At 40.1% G+C, this 23413-nt stretch overlaps 3 protein-coding genes across 3 annotated transcripts; all 3 read right to left on the minus strand.

Annotated features, from left to right (window-relative positions):
• Nucleotides 1-1545: 1545 nt before the first annotated feature.
• On the minus strand, nt 1546-4748 carry LOC117471671 (ufm1-specific protease 2-like). The gene is made up of 8 exons (XM_034116840.1): nt 4635-4748; nt 4324-4516; nt 4046-4192; nt 3782-3946; nt 3573-3697; nt 3398-3474; nt 1973-2097; nt 1546-1873 (listed from the first exon to the last, which is right to left on the minus strand). Exons 1-8 carry the CDS (start codon nt 4676-4678, stop codon nt 1787-1789), a joined length of 963 nt encoding a protein of 320 aa, XP_033972731.1. The 5' UTR covers nt 4679-4748; the 3' UTR covers nt 1546-1786.
• Nucleotides 4749-5838: 1090 nt separating this feature from the next.
• On the minus strand, nt 5839-9908 carry LOC117471393 (myosin-11). The gene is made up of 5 exons (XM_034116364.1): nt 9900-9908; nt 9742-9810; nt 9348-9581; nt 9089-9261; nt 5839-7411 (listed from the first exon to the last, which is right to left on the minus strand). Exons 1-5 carry the CDS (start codon nt 9906-9908, stop codon nt 7282-7284), a joined length of 615 nt encoding a protein of 204 aa, XP_033972255.1. The 3' UTR covers nt 5839-7281.
• Nucleotides 9909-11822: 1914 nt separating this feature from the next.
• Nucleotides 11823-18570, minus strand: LOC117471669 (cilia- and flagella-associated protein 97-like). Its single transcript, XM_034116837.1, has 5 exons — nt 17858-18570; nt 16785-16900; nt 15552-15716; nt 12903-13059; nt 11823-12001 (listed from the first exon to the last, which is right to left on the minus strand). The coding sequence occupies exons 1-5, from the start codon at nt 18546-18548 to the stop codon at nt 11865-11867; spliced, it is 1266 nt and encodes a 421-aa protein (XP_033972728.1). The 5' UTR covers nt 18549-18570; the 3' UTR covers nt 11823-11864.
• Nucleotides 18571-23413: the final 4843 nt, after the last annotated feature.

Here is a 23413-nt window from a genome sequence, read left to right on the forward strand (position 1 = left end):
TAATGATATCTGTAACACAATATCCAAACACTAATTTATATATATATACAATTTTTCTTTCATATTTTTACTGTACAATGTTCTAGACTATATTTATGTTTCTTTAATTTAGCTGATTATTTTTTATTTACCAAACCACCAAGACAAAACATGTTTAAGTCTACTTGGCAATAAAAAGTTTAAAGGTATAAATTCAAAAGTATCTGGTAAACTAAGCAACTCGAAAGCACAGTATACAGAGGACACTATTTTAAGGAGTAACCACATTAAGAAAAAAAAACCACAGCAGTGATTTCTCTGTCATCTAAAGGTTTAAACTACTTAAACATATCTAGAATCAGAACAAGTAGTGGAACAGACAAGAGGTCATCTAGTTTTTCCTTGGAAATCTATTATGCCAAAGTAACTGCTCCCCCTAGTGCATACCCATTAACAAGAAAGGGGATTATCTGAAGGCGCGTCCCCTGACATTATAATTTGTCACGGGTTTTCTCTTAATAACATTGTTAGAGCTAGAAGTGACACACACTAATGAAATTCCAATATCCTAGCACAATAGGACTTGGGTGAATCCATCGTATAAACCTGTGTCTGGTCACTGTCATAGAATTTACATGCCTATGCAGGATGGGTAGAGATGGGAATTGAATGGGGGTTCATTCTGTGGCGTCCCGTACTACAATCAACCCATGGAGAAGAAATCACAAAGAGTGACAATACATCTCTGAAAAATGAACTGTCTGGTCTACGCTCAACAGATTTTAAAGAAAATTCAACATTTTATTATGTACTGTTGAGAAGAGGAAAGCATCCATTTGACTCTGACAACTGGCTGGTTATGAAAACTCAATTACAGGGACTGATTGTTTTCTAATAATGGGCTGTGTCAGACATGCTGCATTCAGGCACAGCTTCTTCTCTACTCAAGTTGTTCTTAGAATAAGACCAAGGGCGCCTGGGGGTCCTTAATGTTTCCAGAAGGTCCTCAGCTAAATGAGGATTAGTGTAATTTCACTGCAATATATTCACTAGCAAAGATATTTTATTTATTTCATTAATTAACACAAAACAATAATCCTTCAATTTAGGTGTCCATAGAAAAACATATTTGTTTTAGGCATGCATTATTTGGTTGTCTGTAATAGGGCTGACAAATAACTATTATCTTATGTAATTCAAAAGTAAAGTAGAGAATCTTCAGAAGGTATCAAATGTGAAGCTAGAATCAAAGAAAATGTGGCATTCTTTAAAAGATAGCCAAAAACAATAAAACATATGAATACATTAGTTGATCATCTCTTGTTTTACTTAGAAACAAATAAATAAGGAATTAAGAAAAACTGATGACAAAATGTTATGTACAGTTAAATAATCTATAAAATCAGTCATTTGCGTAGTGTTTTATGCACTGGTAAGAAATGATACAACTTTGTTGATTTTGATGAATTGTATACCTGATTTAATGAACCTATATGGTATTCATATTTTAATTGCCTTTTTCATATAATGGCAAGTACAGAAAGTAGATTACATTATATAAATCAATTTGTTGTTTCAATACTAAATTACATCCATCTTTAGTTCTTCCATTCGTGTTAAGACAATACTTTATGTAGGATATGACCAAAGCTATTAAAGTTAATTACATTACAATTTAACATCATTACAGAAATGACTTGCAAAGCTGCAAACATTTCTGTAAAAGTAGCAGACAATAGTGTCACTCTAAAGTTTCACAGATGCTTTACCAATGTTAGATGATGCCCATATGAAAGGCTATGACAGCTCAGATGACCTTTGGCCTCTGAGGCAGACACAGATTATAATAAGCAGTTTGGTCCCAAAAATCTGGTCCTTTCCAGCCACACCAGCCCTGGGAAAGATAAGATACCAAAATCAATACAGCACATTATGTGAAAATGTGTACTTGACAGAGAGGAATGCAGCCAGTGCAGATGCTTGTAACAGTTACCTTGTCTGTGATAACCTGTAAGTCCTCCGCTCCTGTGTAATGGGGATCGAGGATAAGATAGCGGATCTGTCCAGTGGTCTCACTCCATGCCACACCTAGAATAGTGTGAGCTAACACTCCCCCTCCTGCAAGACAGGAACAATAATGTGAAAAAATACATTGCAATGATCTCATGAAAAACAAGATCAGACAATCAAATGTTGCTTAAAGGTCCCATGTCATGGCCATTTCTACTGATCATAATTCCATTGTTGAGGTCTACTAGAATAGATTTATATTGTGCAATTTTCCAAACTCTCATTGGTTTCTCATACAGCATCTCTGTTTGATTGATTGATTGATTGATTGAAAAGTTTATTAACAGCTTGTATATTGGGTACAGTACAGTACAGCTCAAAACATACCTGTATAGTATGTGTATTCACTCTCTGTCCTAAACGGCTTGTTGGAGCCCCCCCCTCCCTGTGAGCCCACTGTGCTCTGATTGGTCAGCTCGCCCACTATGTTCTGATGAGTCTACCACCGTTACAGCAGAACATCAGTGATTATGTGTTACAATGGTGTTAGCAACCAGAAAATGACACCAGTAATGACAAACAGATGAGAATGCTGCGTGGGGTCTGGGTGCCGTATTAGCGGGACGTTGCGCGGCTCGCTGCTGCGAGGAGCGGACAGTGTGAGCCGGGTTCATTTCCTGCTTGCTGCGTGGGGACATCGCATGGACGCGGGGAGGGGGGGGGTGCTGAGGGGGCTGCAGCACCCCCCCCCCCCCCCCGCACCCCCAAACGCAGCGCACCTACAGTGTAAGCGCGCCACAGTTTCACCGTTGCGAGGCTCCACTAGCATCCCCCCCCAGAGCGTCACAGTTTCGCCACTGAGTGTGTGTGTGTGTGTGTGTGTGAGGAGCTCCACGGATTGGGTCCATTTGGGTATGGTCACGTCACTGTACCCAGGAAGAAAAAGAGAAATCTCCAACGAGGCGTTCTGGAGCAGCATAAACAGGTCTTTTCTGTGTTAGAGTTTTACTCGCTACAGGGTGTACTTTGAGGGTTTGTGACTCTGCAGACCGTTTACATGCAGAACTTCATAACACACAAGGGGACGGGTAATAACCGGAAAAGCATGACATGGGACCTTTAAGGAGTTATAATTGTTTAAAGGTTGTTTAAAGATTCTCTTCTTTTACAGAAAATGCTGTAACGGTTTTAAGTTTACATTTAATTAACCATATAATTGGCATTTTAGGGTCAATTATTACTTTTTTTGACCAGTTATACTCTATGTTGCTAAAGAGTCAGTGTTAATATTGCTAAAGATGAAATGATCTGCATTTATATGGAAGTATATACACAAAGTATTTTATGGTTTCAGTTTTTCATTATCAGTTTATGTAAAGTTTTGAAATGTTTCAGATATCCAGCTTACCGATCATGATGGGAGTCCCTTCAGTCAGGAAGTGGTTGGCCAGTTCTCTGCCCTTGGATGCCAACTCCGAGCCTTGACTAAAGAGTACAAACATTTATCATCAGATGAGTCCAAGTCGTGTTGAATAAAGTACATCCTCATACAATGGGTTATCCATAGGATTCACACAACACACCTCACAAACATGATCTTTGAGGTGACCTCCAGCAGCTGGTTCAGAACAACCTGAACCTCAATGGAGCCGATCCACTGCCGTGATCCAACGAAGGAGCCCTGTTTGTCTCCAACATCCACTAAAGTCTGGAAAGTTGAAAGCCAATTAAGAGCAGCCATTTCGGACACTTCTAATATTTTGTGTGATATGTAAAAGCCCCACTACTGTACCTGTTGGATTTCCCTGTGGGTGGGCACGGCTCGCTCTACGTAGCCTTGATGCATGAACCAGGAGCAGATAGTCTGCAGCGAGCGATAAGCGCAGCCCCAGCCGTTGTCATCCATATGATCCTGCATGTAGTGGTGATAGCTGTAGATCCCCTGCACCAAGTACACCTTGAGGAAACACACACACAATATAAAAAGTATGTTTCAGTATCCATCTTCTAAAGGGGAATTAGAATGTAACACATTTTAATTTGTAATGTGCCTCACCTTTCCGTTGTCCAGCGTGGGATGTGTGAGGACCATATGAGGATTTCGGAGGTAGCCATCTTTGTAGGGCTCATTGGAAAAGTGGAAGGCATTCGCTCTCCTGAAATAAGGCCAGTCATCTGGTAGCTCAAACTGCTGATGCAGTTCCTATTATGACAGAGATATTGTGTGAAAAACACTCTAAATTGCAGCCCTATGCTAGAGGGGTTAAGATTATAACAAGTCAGAGAAACAACATGTCGCCTGTTTGTTATTATTTGAGAGAATCTCAGTCTTACCTTACGATGTGTCTCTAGTTGGCTGTCAGGCACTCCTGCAGGGTAAACCACGGTCATCAGTCCTTTGGGTTCTGGAAGGAGGAAGTGGAGCGGCTCAGGTACCAGCAGTGTGGCCCCCTTCATGTGTTGCAGGGTCACTTTCTCCATCTCACACAGCTGATGAGTCAGCGCCTCCAACAGGCGCTCAAAGGCACTGCAACACAGAAAGAAACGTTCACAGTGGGCACAACTATTCATGGTGTGTCAAGTGTCTGACTGTGTCAGAATGTTTTAACTGATATCAAATCAAATGCTTTTGAAATAATGCATACTCTTTGATTGTGTCGCTGCAGGTGGTACGGACCACACAGTCCATGGGAAGAGTTGTAGACAGGAAGTGGGATTTCTGCAGTGTTCTCCTGAGGATTGGTGCTGAAAGAGGGCCTGTCTTTTTTCCTCCTTTTTCTTCTTCCCCCTTCTTCCCCCTTCTTCTCCTTTCTCCCCCCCCCCTTGCAAGACTATTGTTCCCCAGCTTTCTGTGATGAGGATTGAGGGATAGTCATGTTTTTACTGCTACAAAAATGGCTACCATGAAGTGGTGTTAGCATTTTAGCCATCGCTGCCTTCATCAATGACCTCTTCAGTTTGCTGTAGCAGTTAAAAACAAATGAGGTGGGTGATCTATTCCTCATGCTGTCAGGTGTCTAGGAATCAGAGAATGTCACTTCTTCAGGCTAGCTTCATCTCACATGGTTTTCTTTCTACCGCCTTCTTCCTGTCATCGCACAGACTCATTATCATCTGGTATGCAAGACTTATGAATATGAAGTTGAAGAAAAAGTGTTCTGCCTCAGAGATAAGTAGTTCACTTACAAATCACTTTTATACAGATTTTAGCTGACTGTAGAAGTTAGGTGGGCACATGTTTACTACTGAATGTATAGTAATAAATCCCTAATAGGTGAGAGAGCTCCTGTCTGCCATCAGGAGTTATATATGGTGAAGAGAAATACAAGCAATAATAGATTTTAACTGGTCGAAGACAAGCACAGCTCATAGTATATTTGTGTAGGTAAATAGAGCCTATATTGAATATTTACTTTTCATAAGAGATAATGTGAATGGGGGAAATAGTGATTTATTGTGACCTTTTTTCTTTTCTTTTTCCTGAAATGTTTATCCGTCACTACTGCCATCCAGCAGCTTATCAAAGAAAAACTACAATACATATCTAAATATAACATGCATACAGCGGTTGTCACTGTATACAGCAGTGTGGAGTTTACTTGTGGTTAATACAAATGCATTTGCTGTCTAACCTTCCTTGAACTAACACTGTAAATGTATTCCATGAACACTGTGTACTGTTTGTTTGTACGCAGCACCTCTGCAACTGTTTCTAAACTGTGTGTGCCTGAGGTACTATACCAACTACAATCCTGTTAGTTTGATTTTTCTATTGAAGTGAACAGATGATGATCTTTAAAGTGACTGACACAAGACGGAAACATTAAAAGGAGAAAATCTGTGTTTTTTTAAATATATTTATTTCTCGTGCAGGTGGTTCAACAGTTAACATATATTATTTGGTGTCCTGTAAACATCAGCTGATTACATATATCATGATCAAAATATTTGGTTTTCAGTAAATAAGGGGCTGTTTTAAACATGTACAGTAAATCACAGACACAAATATAAAATTAGGTTTGCCCAATAGTTAAGGTTACCCTAAACCTTATCTGACTTAAAACATTGACTCAATCTAATCTAAACATATCTGGGCAAAAGATCAGGTGCAAATAATATAAAACGGTGACTTTAGAAAATGTTGAACAGCTATATAATTGTTGGGAGTACAAACAGCAGCACTCACTGGATGCAGAGCAAGTATATAGATCTCTTTCTACATATCCAACGTGGCAGTGCTGCTGAGAAACACTAACAGCAGTCACAGGCAACAGGACGACGGTTACACGTCCATTTCATTTCAAACCTTTATTTAACCAGATTGGTCCCATTGAGATCATAGATCTCTTTTTCAAGGGAGACCTGTCCATAGACGTACACGATGTCTCTGCTTTAACTTCATTATAGTGGAGGCCCGAGGCTTTGCTGGCAGGTTAGCGTGGTAATTAGAGGCACCTATGTGTGTGTACAAACCTTGCATAAGAAGGAATCAGTCATTCAGTGTAGTACAAAACAGTGTAAAAAAAAAAAGACACAAAAAGGAACAGCAAAACACACATCAGCAGAGCCACCAACACAACTCCTGTTGTTGATATCAAGTCCTTCTGATTATAAAGTGGTGCAGTGATGACGTATTTCTGAAGGATGACCTGGAAGTTAGCATCGCAAGGGCTCCCACAACAAAAAGCCAATGGGTTTTTTCCATAGGGTTTTGGAATATTGAAGAAGATAAGTTCTGTAGCAAATGCATGTATTGTCCAGCGGGATACACTCCAAATGTTAACACCAATGTTATGCTAGTTCAAGCAAAAATGCAATCCACAGAATGAGGAAACTAACGCTGTGCCATAAACTAACTACATGACTTCACATCACGCTAAGCTAAAGGCGGCTAATGTTCAACGTGATGACGTCTAGTAGTTCTATATAGCCAATTGTTAGCAACCCTGTTTTTCACCAGTAGATGTTTACTGATGTGTATTATGTCGCAGAACAGGATGTGAACATTTCATCAAGTGTATTAGCCACAGACCTTATTTCAAACAAACCAAAAACGTTGACTTCCAGACGAGCTAACCAGAAGTGGTAAGATGCTAACTCATTCCCTGATTTTAAGACTCATTCCCGCACCACTCTACTGCGTGTCAAGAAAAGGTGCTCTGAAACAAGACGACAGATCAGAACACTGGGATATATTTTGATGTGATGTGGAAGAACTATATAGGCTTGAAGTTATTTTTTGGTAAAGTGGCAGAAGGAAGAAAATGCTGATATTTGGTTATTTGACGTCCCTCACTCCGCAGACTTGGTTCCATTGAAGTCGCCCTGGGAGTCGGCCTCCTCCTCGGAGGCGTCGTCCACCACCCTTCGGCCTCCGCCAGTACGCCGGGATGTGCTGCCAAAGGAGGGCTCGTTTCCACGCCTAAAAATCCCCCAGACATGGAGACAAGATACAAACACAGACACATGTCCACGCAATGAGAGGAGTGGTTATGTGATGGTGTCGATGAAATGAACAATGTACAGCTGGTGCTTTGGTTACAGGTTAAGCACGCTGGTTATCTTTGTAACTCATTTGACTCCTGGCTCAGAGAAAATGAGTTCGGTTTATGGCAAATAAACCAAGCGCTGAGAAAAATATGGCCACCAGTTAGAGATTGGTGTATTGGAAAGCCCACTTGTATTATTTTCTTTTTTCCTAAGGATATCATGGTATCTGAGGAGTCATATTTCTCTCAGTTAGATCATTGGAAGGAATGAAAGCATTAAGAGTGCATGAGGGAATGAAAAGCTTTGGTAAGTTAATCAGAAATGGTGATGGGGTAACTCAGGCGCAGAGGTACCTGCTGTGTTACTCCTTGGGCTCAGGGTTGCCTCTGGAATAGAGAGGGACACCATTGTTTTGCTTTTGCTCAGTAAAGCAACCAAACAAAATGATATACAGATGTAAAGTTTGAATGTGTTTACATCTCTCTGAATGTGCTCTGACTTGAAAACACCTTAGGGCTGCAATAGGGTCATTTTTATTACACATTCTTCCATCATTTAGGCTGTGTTAATGCATATGGCATACATTTTGGCCATGGTGTGAGTTTAACAGTATTTTAGGATTTCCACCTCAGCTCCTGCGATAAGTTTACATGAAAACTGTCTAGCCAAAGAACAGACACTCACACCTGATCTTAATGACAAGAAATGTCCTCAATGAAATTTAAACCAACATTTTTGGATCTCACGGCCATTACAGCATAACATCAAATATTCTATTATATCAGGCTTTCAATCTAGAGCCTTTGCTTCAAACTTTTTGTTTGACTATTTCCTACTTGATTGCTGGATGCTGTTTTCCTGATATCCGCTAGGGGCATTGCTGCTTTGCTGCAATGCATCAAAGTCAATATTGTTGCTAATCCACCTATCAATTAGTACATATAAAGGAATAACATTTCAGTGTGTCTTTTCTGGGAGCCATAATATGTAAATAAACTGGCACCTAATGGTTTGACATTATGAAAATATTGTCAAACCAATAAGATTGAAGTTGGTCATTTTAGTGAAAATATGTATAATATGCTTATTTTACACTCTCACGGCATCCACTGAATAGTGACTATTCACTATTCAGTTACTATTCTTCCTGCACTTTCTGTGTCCTGTAGCGTCACAGAAATAAAAAGACACAAACAAACATACAGACAGAGAGACAGACAAACAGACAGACAGACAAACAGACAGACAGACAGACAGACAAACAGACAGACATACATACAGACATACATACATACATACATACAGACAGACAGACAGACAGAGAGACAGAGAGACAGACAAACAGACAGACCGACAGACAGAGATACATACAGACAGACAGACATACAGACATACAGACAGACAGAGAGACAGACAAACAGACAGACCGACAGACAGAGAGACAGACAGACAGACAGACAGAGAGACAGAGAGACAGACAAACAGACAGACTGACAGACAGAGATACATACATACAGACAGACAGACAGACAGACAGACAGACAGAGAGACAGAGAGACAGGGAGACAGACATACAGACAGACATACAGACAGACCCCCTGTGCCCTACCTGAGTTTGCTCTTCAGAGAGTTGACCTCGCGGCTCATGGCGTCGCTGGCCCCTGTGGCTTCATCCAGCTCGCGCTGCAGCTTCCTGCGGGCGGCTGTAGCGCGCTGAGACTCCTCCTCCGACTCCTCCAGCTGCCGCTTCAGCTGCTTCATGCGGGTATTCGACTTCTCCGCCTAGTGAGCAAACAGAGGACTTAAAGAAAGCCTAGTACCACATTGAACATCAACTCGACATATCCTCCAACTCACAAACATCATACCTGGTCTTTGTACTGCTCGGCCTGCTTTCTCTCGTCTTCCACCTGAATGATCAGTTCCTTCAGCTTCTTGTCCTTCTGGCGCACACCCTTCGCAGACGCCTGCTTCTCCCTGAGAGAACACAAAAGAGTTGCAGCTCTTCCCTGCTCCACCCTCTGGCCCTCAGGTGGAGATGTAGCTCTTCCCTGCTCCACCCTCAGGTCCACAGGTGGTGTTGCAGCTCTTCCCTGCTCCACCTTTGGGCTCCATGATATTTACACCAGTGAGCTCACAGGTTCCTGTCCTGGTCGCTGCTCCACAGGCTCTGAATGCCAGCCTCTCTCTGCTTTTTCTGCTCCTAGTCCTGCTCCTAGTCCTGCTCCTAGTCCTGCTCCTAGTCCTGCTCCTGCTCCATACAGCCACAAACTGACCCGCAAAGTACTGCCCAACACGTGTGAAGGTGTGGGAGGTTTGGGACAGCGGACACTGGACACAGCCAGTACAGGGAGTAGTGAACTACATTGTGCCAAAGGAGCAGTGGTTGGCGGACATAACAAAATGTATATCCCCCCCACCAGAGGCATGGACACTGATTTATGTATATAGTTCGGTGTATAGTTTGATATTTATTTATATATATGATATGTATATATTTTATTAAGTTTATGATAATGTTTATTTGATGTTAAAACTCATTTAGAGTGTTATTTTGTTATACTGCACCTTACTTACTTTTAAGGGTTGTTTTACATTTTATTAAGTTGAACTACTTTAAAATAAAGGTTTGGTTCTATCAAGTACGTGACTGTCCAATAATTGAGTGGAGTGCTATGTTTAGAATTTCTATAGGTTTTTTCTTTGTTTGTTAAAAGACAGACATTATAACACCAATACCTTCTTAGTTCATATTAAATGTAATGGTTACATTTCATTATTTTATCCACAGCACACAAACCATGAGCTTCAATACAGGTCCATATTGGTTACTTCAAAACTATCCCTGATAAAGAAAATAATAATAATTGTATGTAATAAACTTGAAAGAAGTAGATACGTTTTACTTAATATTTATTAGAAATATATCATATTTAATAGAAATGTGTTAATAGTTAACTGCATAACACAAGTGTATTAGTCAACAAACGCATACTTTGTTGGTCTTTATTAAAGTACTTCTGTATATAAATACTTTTACATGCTACAGAAGGGAAACAGGGAGCAAGAGAATAGTTTTTTTCTCCTCTTTTTCCTCTCTTTTTCCCTCCTTTTTCTTCTTCCCCCTTCTCCCCCCTTCTTCTTTTACGCATGCACCCGCATTATGTTTCACTACCATGTCTCCATTTCCACAGCTGACATCATGTACACGGGCACAATGGACTGCTGGAGGAAGATCCTGAAGGATGAGGGAGGAAAAGCCTTCTTCAAGGGAGCCTGGTCCAACGTGATCAGAGGCATGGGTGGTGCCTTTGTGTTGGTGCTGTACGATGAGATCAAGAAGTACACATAAGAGACTTCTCCCAGTCCCCAAGGAAACCCTTCACTTTGTTAAGGTCTTATTTCTTGTAATCGAGTGACAACATCTTGTGGTGAATTACAATGTATAGGCATGTACAGGTAAACTGTTGACCTGGGTTAACATGCCTCCTCAGAAATCTGTATATATCCCATCTACAACGCACAGACTGCCTTTCAGTGGGACAGAAGTCAGTGTTTCAGTTGCTGAGGTCCACGTGTTGTTATGTTGTGACCCCTCTGACCCATGAATTCAACTTCACCTAATATTTGATTAATAATAAAGATTTATTAATCTAATATTCCAGTATTTGTGATGCTTGTTCTGTTTTCACAGCAAACCACCATCAGTTAAATAGGAACTTTTCAGAGCAGGCCATTTGACATATAGCAGAACAAGTACAGCCTTAATTAATGACAATAACAATGGCCCTGTGACTCAATAAGCCATGACAGTGTGCCATCATGTATAATAACAGATCCCTGAGAATAAAACAGCTAAATATAATTTAGCCATCATCAAAAAAATATCCACAATCTTTAAATTGGAAAGTAATTGCAGTAATTGCACTTTTGGTAGACAAAGCAAACATCTGCTAATACATCACCAGAAGGAAACAATATTAACCACCTGAAAGGTTTGTACCACAGCATTATTGTTTTTTTTTGAGAACTTTTTTATAATATCAAGAGTACCACAGAAATATTTGGAGTAGTTGCATCTACAACCAATCTAAAAACCTACTGTTTGTTTCAATTTTGCCACATGGGATCAGTTTGTACAGGTACGTTTTAGGAAACGAGAATATAATTGTTTTGGTCCATTATTCCCCAATTTAAAGTTGGAAACTAATTGCTCGATCAACCAGCTTAGTTTTTGAAGGCACACAATATACATAACACCAAATAATATTTAAAATAAATATTTAATTATTCTTATGTGCATCATAAACTGTACAAATATGAATAAAAGTGGGAAAAGGAAGAAATACAGATGAAATGGCATCATCACTCACTGGAAAACAAGTTTATTTTTCATCATGGCTGTGTTCTGGTTTGGCTGCACTCGTTCTCTTTGTCCGGGGTACGGGTGTATCACCAGGGTCAGGTGAGGGGGAAGCTGCACTGGAGCTGTGGGGGGCCGAACTGCCCGGCCTGGGTCCTGCTACTGTGAAATACAGAACAATATATTCAGATTTTAGATTTACCGATTCATAACAAAATAAGAAGAAATTTTGAGTCCAAATGTCTGAAAAGAAAAACAGATATTTGATCATTTCATCCATAAAGGGCCAAAACAATCGGTTGCAGTACAGGTAAACACGCACAAGCACAAACATGTTTATCAGAGTCTGTAAAGAAAGCAAGCTGATGATGATTTAAAGTTGGACACATGAACCCAACAAGGATTTAATGTTAACACAATTTGAAGAAACAGGAAAAAGTATTAACAGATACTCAAATACGTTTTCTATGAAAATAGCATTATAAATTAATCTGTAATTAGATATGTATAAATGGGTGATTCTTACCAGTGTCACTCATCAGCTGCTTTTTAATGTCTGAAATTCTTCTTCTGTTAATTAAATCTCTGCAGCTATCTGAAGGCAGCAGCACAGACATGCGCCATACATCTGCAGCTTTCATTCTAGGAGAAGCCTCGCAGCGCAGTGCCACATGCTGATCCTCTTTGTTTACCTTGATTAGATCATCACATGCAAACGCCAGCAGGCTGCTACAAAACCACTCCTGCTGGTGTCAAACTGCTCTTGTGGGATTAAAACACTCAGTGGCAGCAAAGGTGTGTTTATGGTGTGCAGCTTCCTCACGAGTGTGTCTGTCTTTAAGTGATAAAAACATCTCCTAGCCCTCGTGTTTTAGATACTGTACAATAGATAGTCCTAATATGGCCAATAAGGCACATCATTGTTATTTAAACTGTTTTATATCTGTTTGCGGACCTTGTATGAGCAGGTACTCAATCACCATGTTCTTATCCTGTTTAAGGTATCCAACATATAATCTTTAAAAGCAATAAAAGGCAGATCTGGATCAACATTGCCTACCTGAGGGCGTCTTGCTGGGAGACTTCTCTTTCTTGTTGGTGGACATTGAAGCTGATGAAGCTCCCAAGTATGCGGCTTGCCGCTGGAAGTCCTGCAGTTGTCCTGAGCGTTTCAGGCTAGGCGTCGGCTTGGCGATCTGCAGCCTCTTCAGGAGAACCTGAACCAAAACACAATGACATTAGTTACCTGGAAGGTGGTGATTCATACATGCAGTACATTGTCATCATCTTGGCAAACTGGTAAAACAATTAGGTTTAACGTGGGTACTTCAGGATATCAGACAGGTTCACTTTGGAAAGATTTCAGCATATGTAAATGTGGTTTCGTTTTTGTAAGGAATCAGAATCAGAATCAGAATCAGAAACGGGTTTATTACCAGGTAGGTTCACACGTACGAGGAATTTGACTAGGTGTCGTGGTGCATACATACAAATTAAAAAACAAAAATTTAAAAAAGAACACAGATAGTGAACTATATTAAGAACACTGTAATACAAATATAGTAAGATAGCAATAAAATAAAGCAGTAATTTATATTGAAATAGAATGCAATAAGTTATAGAATATAAAATATGTGCAGTAAGCAATATTGTCAACATTGTGTGAATGTATGCATTACTGTGAAGTGTTTTATTATACATAATTAAACACAATTACATTTTGTATAATTAAAAAAGGATGAAGAGACCCTCTAAGTATTTTGTTCGAACAAATGCATAAAACGCAGCAGGACTTTTATGTGAACGATAAAACATGTTGTAGCATTTGATATATTTGCCCAAATGTAATCACATTTGTTTTGTCTTTTAACAAACATAACTTCAAACCACATTTATGAAGGGTTTATTTATTTTGCATATCCCAAGCATGATATGATCATAGAAAAATATCTGGTACTTCATAGCAAACACAATCAAACGGCATGATGCAAAACAGTGTGGGCAAGTGGCTGAATGTCATACGTGCAGTCACCCTCCCACGTGCATGCTGTGCAGAAATCTCTCAGTCAGCAAAAACTCCACATGAAGCAACACAGCTAACAAAGTTTACAAAGTCCACCTGAGGTGATAAAAATGCAAAAGTGAAGACAGACTGGTCACTAAATCAATCATTTGTTTGAGGATATATTGTGAATTTGAACAAACTTGAACCAGTTTGAATTGTGCAGGACAAACGTGGCGTCTTACTTGATGTGTGGGGTAGGGTGGATACACTTAATACAGTGCAGATTTAGTTACTTCACACTAAGAATGGAGAAGGCGAAAAGCACTTCTGACAACGTTGAGACATGGACGCAAGGGAAAGAACAGTCTGTCCTGAAAATGACTGGAGCACATTCCCTGATAAAACATCACTCAGCAATATGGGAGATCTCAAACTAATAATAATAATAATAGCATGAACCACAGGTGAAGAAAATAATGCTAGTGTTCAGCCTACACTTGTCAGAGCAGACGATAACACAGTGCTTGATGTCAATTATAATTCTCAGAATGATCTGAACACTGCAGCTGGTTTGCTACTATCACAATGTGGTTAAGCAGGTCATTTATGGGGTGAGAGCGCAGACTGTGTAGTGAAAGGCCAAAGCTGCAGAGGCTGAACCGTCTTTTAATGTCAGTGTGAGGCGCTGCCGGCCTGCCACCTGCTGCCATCTGTCCCAGTCCATCAGTGTCTTCTTTCAGGGGGGTGGCACTCTTACTCCGACACTAACTCACCCTAACTAACTAGAATCTTTAAAATAATATAAACTTCAGGAGAAGAGAATGCATTAAAATAATGATGTAACAGACATCCACTTAGGCTAAAGGTACAACAATATGGTACTCAATTTTATGCTTGTGAATAATGACTTGAACTTCAACCTGCAGATTCTAAAGGTTTTCCTTTCTGCTTCTACAGTAGTTTAGAATACATATTTATTATTTCAATTAGTGCATCATGTACAGTACTGTCAAATAATTCATTCAAAAATAAAATGTACTGAGTTGAGTCTTACAAAATGTGTAAAGATGCTGTAATAGATTAATTGTGGGGTGTTATGGAAATTAGCAATAGATCATTTAAGAAATGAACCGCAGTATGTTCTTATTGACAGCAATGAATGAACAGTTGAGAACATCCACTTTGGATAGACGGTATGTTTTAAATGAAAAATCTGGATTTGTTTTTCAAGAAACACAACAGCGCCAATGTAACCTACCAACAGATACTAAAGCATTTTACATTTTTATTTCAGAATTGTTTTAATTCACCACAATGATTTGTTTTCATTTTTGTATTCACACTGCTCAAGACAAAAGCAAGAGTGTATACAGCGAATGAGGTTGTAATGAACTTTAAAACATATTGTGCTACTTACCTGGTACAGGAGAATCTGATAAACCAAATGATGATGTATATCTCATTACATATATGTTGTAACATTGTGAGCATGAGGTGAACGTCAACAACACTGATCTACAGATAATAAAACCACCGACCTAAAGAGAACGTTCTTTCAAAACTAACTTTACTTTAAAGAGCACTGAGTAATTTATCTTGAAAAGCAAAAAAGAAGAAGCTTGCCTTGCCATTTAAACTAATGTTTAGGGTTTAGTGTTATTGTAAATATTGAAATGAGTATTGACCCCCAGAAGCAGAACTCACCAGGTTGTCCCTCTCGATGCGCTGCTGTTCCCGCTGCCTGTTCAGTGCGCTGTGAGTGAGTCGGATAAACGGCGACTTGCTGGCCGGATGGGTTTTCTTCCTCGCGCTGCTTCCTGGTCTTGGTGCTGGAGAATGGCGCGAGATCACCCGAAGAAGACGATGGTTCTCCCGTTCTATGCGTTGAGCCCATGGATGTATAATAAGAACTGGATACAGCGTGGGAGGCGGGGCCTCATTCATTCCTATGAGAGTTGCTCATTCGCGCATGATGATAAAATGGCCCAACTTTTGAGAGAGCGAAACGTCACAGATTACCCGGCATGCCTGAGAAGTACCCGTATGTGCGCTCATAGCGCATGCGCAACTTTAACCATGCCCCCCAAAATGCTCGTTCACATCAAGCACGTCAATTTGCGTACACGTAACAGCACCGCACGTTCATGACAGCATGGTAATGTTTGTTATGATAGATTTGATATTAACGAGGCGGCAGTTAGCAGCTAGCGGTTAGCTAGTAATTATACTAATTTACACATCAATCGTTATGTACTTTTATATTACGCTGTAACAGGATCTAGTGATATCCAAGCAACAGAGCTTCATTTAGCATGAAAGAATTATTGCACTGTATATATATATATATATATATATATATATACACACAGTGCAATAAGCTTCTTAGTGCAATAAGAAGCTACAGGGACGTTAATCTACGTCGGTAATATTAACTTTATTTAATACAACATTTACGGTACAAGATTTAATCATACAGCCCATGTAGTATAATATGTTATAAATGATGAATTACAGCAAACATGTGCAATATATCCATTATTACAGCTCCGTGGGCTGGCAGTAAGGCGATATGGGTCCGTTCTTATTGTGCATCCATGGGTAAAGATAAACGCATGTAGTGCTGAACACGTAACATGAACGTGCCGGGCGGCGCGGTCCCGTGGGTTAGATGCGCGTTCATAATGCAGAGGGAAATAACTCTCAGAATAACGTTATTAGCACATTTTACAACTTGAGGAACGAATGTTTTTAATAAGGGCTATACAAGTGTTCATACTGGGTAGTTTATTTAGTTTAAAAAAAATTATCCAACGATTTACAGACCACTCTTTCCCCATGTAAGTCAATGGGAAAAAGTGTTTCCGGGCCTGGCAACCAAAAGGAAGTGTAGTACCGCCGTTTGGCCAGCACGAATATTTTCATCAGAGTCCGGCGCACTTCCTGGGGGCTTGGTTGAGCCTCATCATTGCTGAATGAGTAGTTCTTCCTGATTCTCCGTCCAGGATGGCGGAAGACCAGTTCACCTTCAAGGTGGCTGTCTGTCCTGAGGGAGCCTGATCAGTGAAAAGAACAACTGTTACAGTTTCTTAATCTGCATTTTAAAATGTTTTATTCAATGTTTTTAATGTTATGCTTTATGCAATGTTTTAATCGTTTTTTAATCAAAGGTGAACCAGGTGCGATGGGTTACAAATAAACTACACTGAAAAACTGAATCTACAAACTTTAAAAAAAAGCCACATTTCTATAGCATAATTCAAAGGGTTGTATATTTGTATAGACATTTTGAATAACTGAAACAACATTTCAAAATGTCTAATGATTAAAGTATTATAACAGGTAATACAGTATAATACTAAGCATGCTTAGTGCAAATTATTCCAGATGTTAGGTGTGAGGAAATATAGTCTCTTGATGTTAAGTATAAACCTATTTCTGCTATGTTATAAATGAGAAGTAAAGTTACCAAATCTGAGAGTAGCAACAATGTTATACATAGTCTGACATAGTTCACCTCTTTGGTCTTTGAAACTTATTTGAATCAAACTACTTGAGAAACATTATTCACTTATTTTATGAACTGCTCCAAAATCCTCTCCACGCTAAGGCACTTACTAGCAATAAGGTGTCACTAAATGTTATTTAAGTACTTTGTCATTTGTCACTTGTCATTAAAGTAATTTTACTAGCCTTTTTTTCTTGCAAAAATGTCAGATAATGTGGTTTTAAGCCTCTCAAATGAACACTTTCCTGAGTTTCTCTGTTATAAAGCATATTAAACTGAGAATCTTTAGGTCTTGCAATGCCAAACAAGATATTTAAAGATAACACATTGGACTCTTTGAAACTGGGATGAAGTTTTCTTTCTATTTTCTAAAATGTTATGGGCCAAACAATTAATTGTTAGTTTTTGGCCTTGAGGTAGGTAGATATTGCTTAATTTAAAAAGGGAAATACAAACAAAAAAAGCCTGAGCAGTGTTAAAGAGCACAGCAAACATGTTTACTCACACTCGTCCACATCCTGGTGCATGTCGCTCAGGCCACTGGAGGGCACCCTCTCCTCCTGCCGCTGCTCTTTAAGGCTTCCCTCTGTGTGATTCAGGTCCAGCGACTGGAGAGGGCTGGTGTCAGGAGAGGAGAGGCGGCTAACATTTGTCACTGTACCCTCTGTACGGCCACCCTGAGATCCTGCTGAGCCCCGTCTGGTCTTACCTACTGCAGGTGTTTTGTTGGGCCTGGGAAGGGTGTGTGAATCTGGACTGCTTCTCCTACTGCTACTTCTAGAGGAGCTCTCTGAGTCTGCACCTGCACTGCTTTCACTGAAAGTAGGGGATGTACGCCTTTTTGAGGGCTTACTGCCATCATTGAGTACTTTATCCAATGATATCCTGGATTCCATGCTTTTATCTTCTCCCTTTAAATGAGAGCTGTTTTCTTTTCTCTCATCTCGGCTGCTAGTGTTGTTGTCGTCGTCTATCTCCAGATGTTTTCTGGTCCCATCAGTCTTTTGGGACCCACTGACTTTTGTATTTTCAATTGGTTTTGGTTGTAGCCTCTCGTGTGCTGGTGGGCCCTCCTTTTCAGCCTTCCCGCCTTTCTCCAACTTTTCCCCTCCATCTTTGCTGGCACTAGTATCTTCACCATCACTGTCGAAAAACGAATGGTCCACTTCACCTTCTAGTTCACCGGGGCTCAACATGGCAGTCCTCCCCAACAAACTGAACCTGTGAGGTAGTGCATGATGTTAGTATTTAATGTATTGCATTGTATTTGTTGTCTACGTTTCAAGCTGCCAAGGGACTGGCAAGGAGCTAGTTGCTAAATCTGGTACAATGCATCTCCCCTCCTTATGCTGTTGTATGTAGCCCTTGACCATGGGCGTAGGAAGCATCCTGAATGTGGGGGGGACATTTTTAACGGGGGGTGTGGGGGTGAAAAAAAATATAGATTTCCTGTATTCTGGTGCATTTTAACAGGTGGTTTGATACTTTTATGTGGCTATACTAGCATGAGGAAAATGATGGGTACATTTTGTAATTTCATCCAGTAGTAAAGAAAGGAAACATATTTGATTATCAATTCAGAGCCGTCTTTGAATTAATAAAAAGCAGTTTAAATGCCCATTTTTTGTACATTTATATACAACAATAAATATTTGTGAGTGCATTGAGAGATATTGTTGTGGAGAGTCATTTATATATAAATCGCAAAATACATTTGTGAATCCTTCTGTGAGCATTTATTAATATTGAGACTGATCTGACTCCATACGGATGTTAAGTTCACCTAGGAATGGTATCATTGACTTAAATGTTCAAATAAATGTTGCTCTTCTGTCTATATTGGTCATATGATGCCCCTTGACTGAAATGTTTCCTGTTCAATATCCCCACTGATTTCCTTAAAATCCTGGGATGAGAGTCCACATCACAATTTACTCTCAACTGTCATTTCCCTTTCATCACTCACCTCAGCAATGGACCTCTCTCCACTGTCCCTGCATTCTGCCTCTGACTCACTCTCAAGTGCCTAGATGTCAAGAGAGGTGGTGAAGTGATAATTATTTATTGAGCAGTATACTCTTTCACATTGAATCATAACAAGTCATACTGAATGTAAATACAACGGACTCTAAAGTAAGTCCCAGTCTGTGACATTGGACATTTTGAAGACTCAAAGTCCCAAGCAGTAGGTAGAATATTAGCTAGTCTATGTAATGTGCACAGCAAATAAATAGTTAACTGAATACTGGGATGGAAATAGCCTATAAGCACTCAGTAAAACATAAACACACACAAAAAGCTTCTGAATGATAAGAAGTATAATTAAAACATAATGCACATTACCATTTTGAGAGAGAGTACCTAAGTTAAAGAACTCAGAAAATAATCTCTTATCGAACTGAGGCTCCAGTAAAACACACTGACTGCGTCTCTACATGGACATCAGTAAGCCGTTTATGAGTATTATCTCGGTTATGATCATATTGGGGATATGGTGTTTACATGAGCACAGAGAGATCGGGTTATTCATGTTCCCTGTTTACATGATAAATACTAGTAACCTGGCATTTCGATGCCTTTTCTCATCTAAACTATTCAGTATTTGTATCTCTCTATCATGACATAAAGACGAAACTCCTCTCCAGAAGTGAGACACCGCCATCACTGTTAACTGATTAACTGCTACCAGCTGATGACTTACTTTCCTCTTCTTTGAAAAAAATGTTCTTATGTCCATGTTGTCTGGGGGAGAAAACATATCAAACCAAGAGATCGTCAGCTTTGATTTTCGCTGTATTAACCATTTCCTGAACATTTGGTGTGTGTGCCTTACCTCCGCTACCAGGGGCCTCATTTATAAAGGGATATACGCTCAAAAAATGGCGTACGCCAGTTTCTACGCAATGTTTGCGATTTATAAAATACTAACTTGACGGGAAAATGTGCTGTCCTCCACGCAAACTCTAACCCATGCGTACGCACTAAGCACACAAACGGGAGAGACGAGAAACTGCGACACCGTTGGCAGAAGGAAGAATGGAGAGAAATATGTGGAAATAATACCATAAATAAAATGTTACCTCTCATTTATCAAATATGAAGAATTCATTTTCAAACATTGATTAAAGCCAATCTTAAAATGATTAAACAAACGCCTGTTTGAGACTCCTCAGTGCACACAAAAACATAACTTGGATAAATAAATAAATACGGATATGCTATTTAAAACCACCTCGAATATGTTGTGTTAATGTTATGAAATGTTTTCTCATAAATTATGCGGTAAGCAGGGGGACAGAATTACGTCTAAACTGACGCCGTTTCGCATTTCTATAGGTTGTAGATACGAGCATGGTTTTATATACTATCACGTTTAATCGTGTTTTATGCCGTTTGCCAAGACTTGATAAGTCGCTCGTAAAACACAGGAGGTATGGAAACTAAGAACACCATATGTGGTAAATTGTACAGCTAATATAACACAATCCATTAGTTGTATTTCCTTTAACTGGTGGATTATATATAGTTGCTGATCGACAGCTGGAACACAAACCACCAAATACAACAAAAATAATTCAGATCCAGTCGTCATGACTCCACTCCGGAGGGATTCCCCGATCATTTCTTACAGTTTCTCATCAAGGGGGTGTCTCCTGTCCCCGGGACAAACACACTGCCTGAGGAAGGTTATGTGTATTTGTTTTGTCATTAACTTTTTTCGGACCACTTATTTATTTATTTTGGTGACGATCCGACCTCCATGCTGCTACTCTGGTTCAAACTGCATCCACCAAACAATATGATTTATCTCCACCTCCCCAAAATAACCTAAATCTGACACGGTGTGAGATGTCTTTTTTAGCTGTTCTATCGTAATTTCCTGCGATCTTCTTCATGCAGTCAGTCAAAAATGAATGAATGAATGGGCGTTTCTTTGACTATGTATAGGCAAATATGGGCGTTACGAGTCGATTGTGATTTATCAAGGGAAACAGGCGTAGGGAGTGCCGTACGCACTTCCCTCGCCGGTACGCAACGTTTTGTGAATCGGAAAATGGCGGAAAATGTATGTACCTATTTTTGTGCTTTGTACTACGTAAGCAACCTTCCTACGTCAATCCTACGCAAGGCGTTATAAATGAGGCCCCAGCATCGCTTCATACAACAGATCTGGGGCCTCATTTATAACGCCTTGCGTAGGATTGACGTAGGAAGGTTGCTTACGTAGTACAAAGCACAAAAATAGGTACATAAATTTTCCGCCATTTTCCGATTCACAAAACATTGCGTACCGGCGAGGGAAGTGCGTACGGCACTCCCTACGCCTGTTTCCCTTGATAAATCACAATCGACTCGTAACGCCCATATTTGCCTATACATAGTCAAAGAAACGCCCATTCATTCATTAATTTTTGACTGACTGCATGAAGAAGATCGCAGGAAATTACGATAGAACAGCTAAAAAAGACATCTCACACCGTGTCAGATTTTGGTTATTGTGGGGAGGTCGAGATAAATCATATTGTTTGGTGGATGCAGTTTGAACCAGAGTAGCAGCATGGAGGTCGGATCGTCACCAAAATAAATAAATAAGTGGTCCGAAAAAAGTTAATGACAAAACAAATACACATAACCTTCCTCTATGGGCTCAGAACAGTCTCATAATACACACATGCACACAGAAGGATTCACACTTGTATTTCATGATCCGCAAAAGGATTCACACTTGTATTTCCGGATCCACACTTGTGTTTGTCAATGCACACACAAATGTGTTCCGTTTCATATACATGTAAATAAAATCCAAATACAGAAAAAAGTTTTACATATGTATTTTTGATCCTCACATATTTGTTTTCCGTTTAAAACCGCTGCACCTGCAAACACAAACCGCTTTCTGTGCATGGATCGCTCTGCATTCGTGTGTGGGTTTTTTGAGACTCCCCTGACGGTGACCCGATTCGTACTTGTAATTTTTTCTATCTATAGCCAATCAGATGTCTCCTCAATTCTAAGCCAATCACATGAGCGCGCCCCCACAAGGGTAGATTTCTTGCGTTCATGACGTAGCGCTTCATGTACGCATTTTGCGCTGTCCGGAGCTGACAGGTCCATGGAGCCTGCCTGCAGGCGCTAATCTCAGGACACCTCCACTCTCAGTACATTGCCACTTTCCGATCAGGAAATGCACGCAAATACAAGCCTTTATATTATTAAGGTACAGTGCCACTTTCCGAACCATTAATGAATGCTTGTGTACATAAAAACGGCAGGCAAAACTGTTTTAAATGTGTGTTTCCTGTATGGCGATCAGCTGCTTTATTTATGTCTGTATGAAGTTGTTGTGAGTGTGGAGGGAGCAGCTACAGGTTAGTTTAGCCTAATCGATCAGTGCACTACGAAGCCAGTGCTAGACAGTGAACTGTCAACGGGGGGAGCCCCGCCGGTCATTATCGGCCGATATTCACTCTTAATAGTTTGATCGGTGCTCTCTATAAAGGCCGATCAGGAGAGGTGGATCTGATCGATATGGACATAAACGCGAGTGAAGTTTTAGCGAGCTGCATGAGAAACTGACGGGCTGTCAGGAGAGAGGGAGGGAGAGAGGAAAAGAGATGATCCTTACTCCCGTGTTATTATCCGGTCATAGTCCGGTAATTCCCTAACGGAAACGCTGCTACACAATTATTATTATTATTATTATTGAAACATGACCGGTAAGTTTCAAATTTGTCCGGTAAAATTAAATTCTGTCCGCGGAAACCCAGCTCCGGACTACGCAAAATGCGTATATGAAGTGACATGAACGCAAGAAATCTACCCTCGTGGGGGCGCGCTCATGTGATTGGCTTAGAATTGAGGAGACATCTGATTGGCTATAGATAGAAAAAATTACAAGTACGAATCGGGTGACCGTCAGGGGAGTCTCAAAAAACCCACACACGAATGCAGAGCGATCCATGCACAGAAAGCGGTTTGTGTTTGTAGGTTCAGGGGATTTAAACGGAAAACAAATATGTGAGGATCAAAAATACATATGTAAAACTTTTTTCTGTATTTG

Source organism: Trematomus bernacchii, unplaced genomic scaffold, assembly GCF_902827165.1.
Source record: "Trematomus bernacchii unplaced genomic scaffold, fTreBer1.1, whole genome shotgun sequence".
Taxonomy (NCBI): Eukaryota; Metazoa; Chordata; class Actinopteri; order Perciformes; family Nototheniidae; genus Trematomus; species Trematomus bernacchii.

Bases quoted from the DNA above. Each gene is read 5' to 3' on its own strand.
- LOC117471669 (XM_034116837.1), bottom strand. From the start codon at position 18,548: ATGTTGAGCCCCGGTGAACTAGAAGGTGAAGTGGACCATTCGTTTTTC. The intron at 15,717-16,784 runs GTGCGCCGGACT...ATAGAACGGGAG, and splicing joins CTCAACCAAGCCCCCAGGAA to AACCATCGTCTTCTTCGGGT. The intron at 13,060-15,551 runs GTGAGTTCTGCT...GTTTTGGTTCAG, and splicing joins GCATCGAGAGGGACAACCTG to GTTCTCCTGAAGAGGCTGCA.
- LOC117471671 (XM_034116840.1), bottom strand. From the start codon at position 4,678: ATGGACTGTGTGGTCCGTACCACCTGCAGCGACACAATCAAAGA. The intron at 3,947-4,045 runs GTGAGGCACATT...TGTTTCCTCAAG, and splicing joins CCACGCTGGACAACGGAAAG to GTGTACTTGGTGCAGGGGAT. The intron at 1,874-1,972 runs GTAACTGTTACA...TATCTTTCCCAG, and splicing joins TACAGGTTATCACAGACAAG to GGCTGGTGTGGCTGGAAAGG.
- LOC117471393 (XM_034116364.1), bottom strand. The intron at 9,262-9,347 runs GTATGATGTTTG...TTTGCTCACTAG, and splicing joins CCGAGCAGTACAAAGACCAG to GCGGAGAAGTCGAATACCCG. The intron at 7,412-9,088 runs GTAGGGCACAGG...GGGGATTTTTAG, and splicing joins TCTCTGAAGAGCAAACTCAG to GCGTGGAAACGAGCCCTCCT.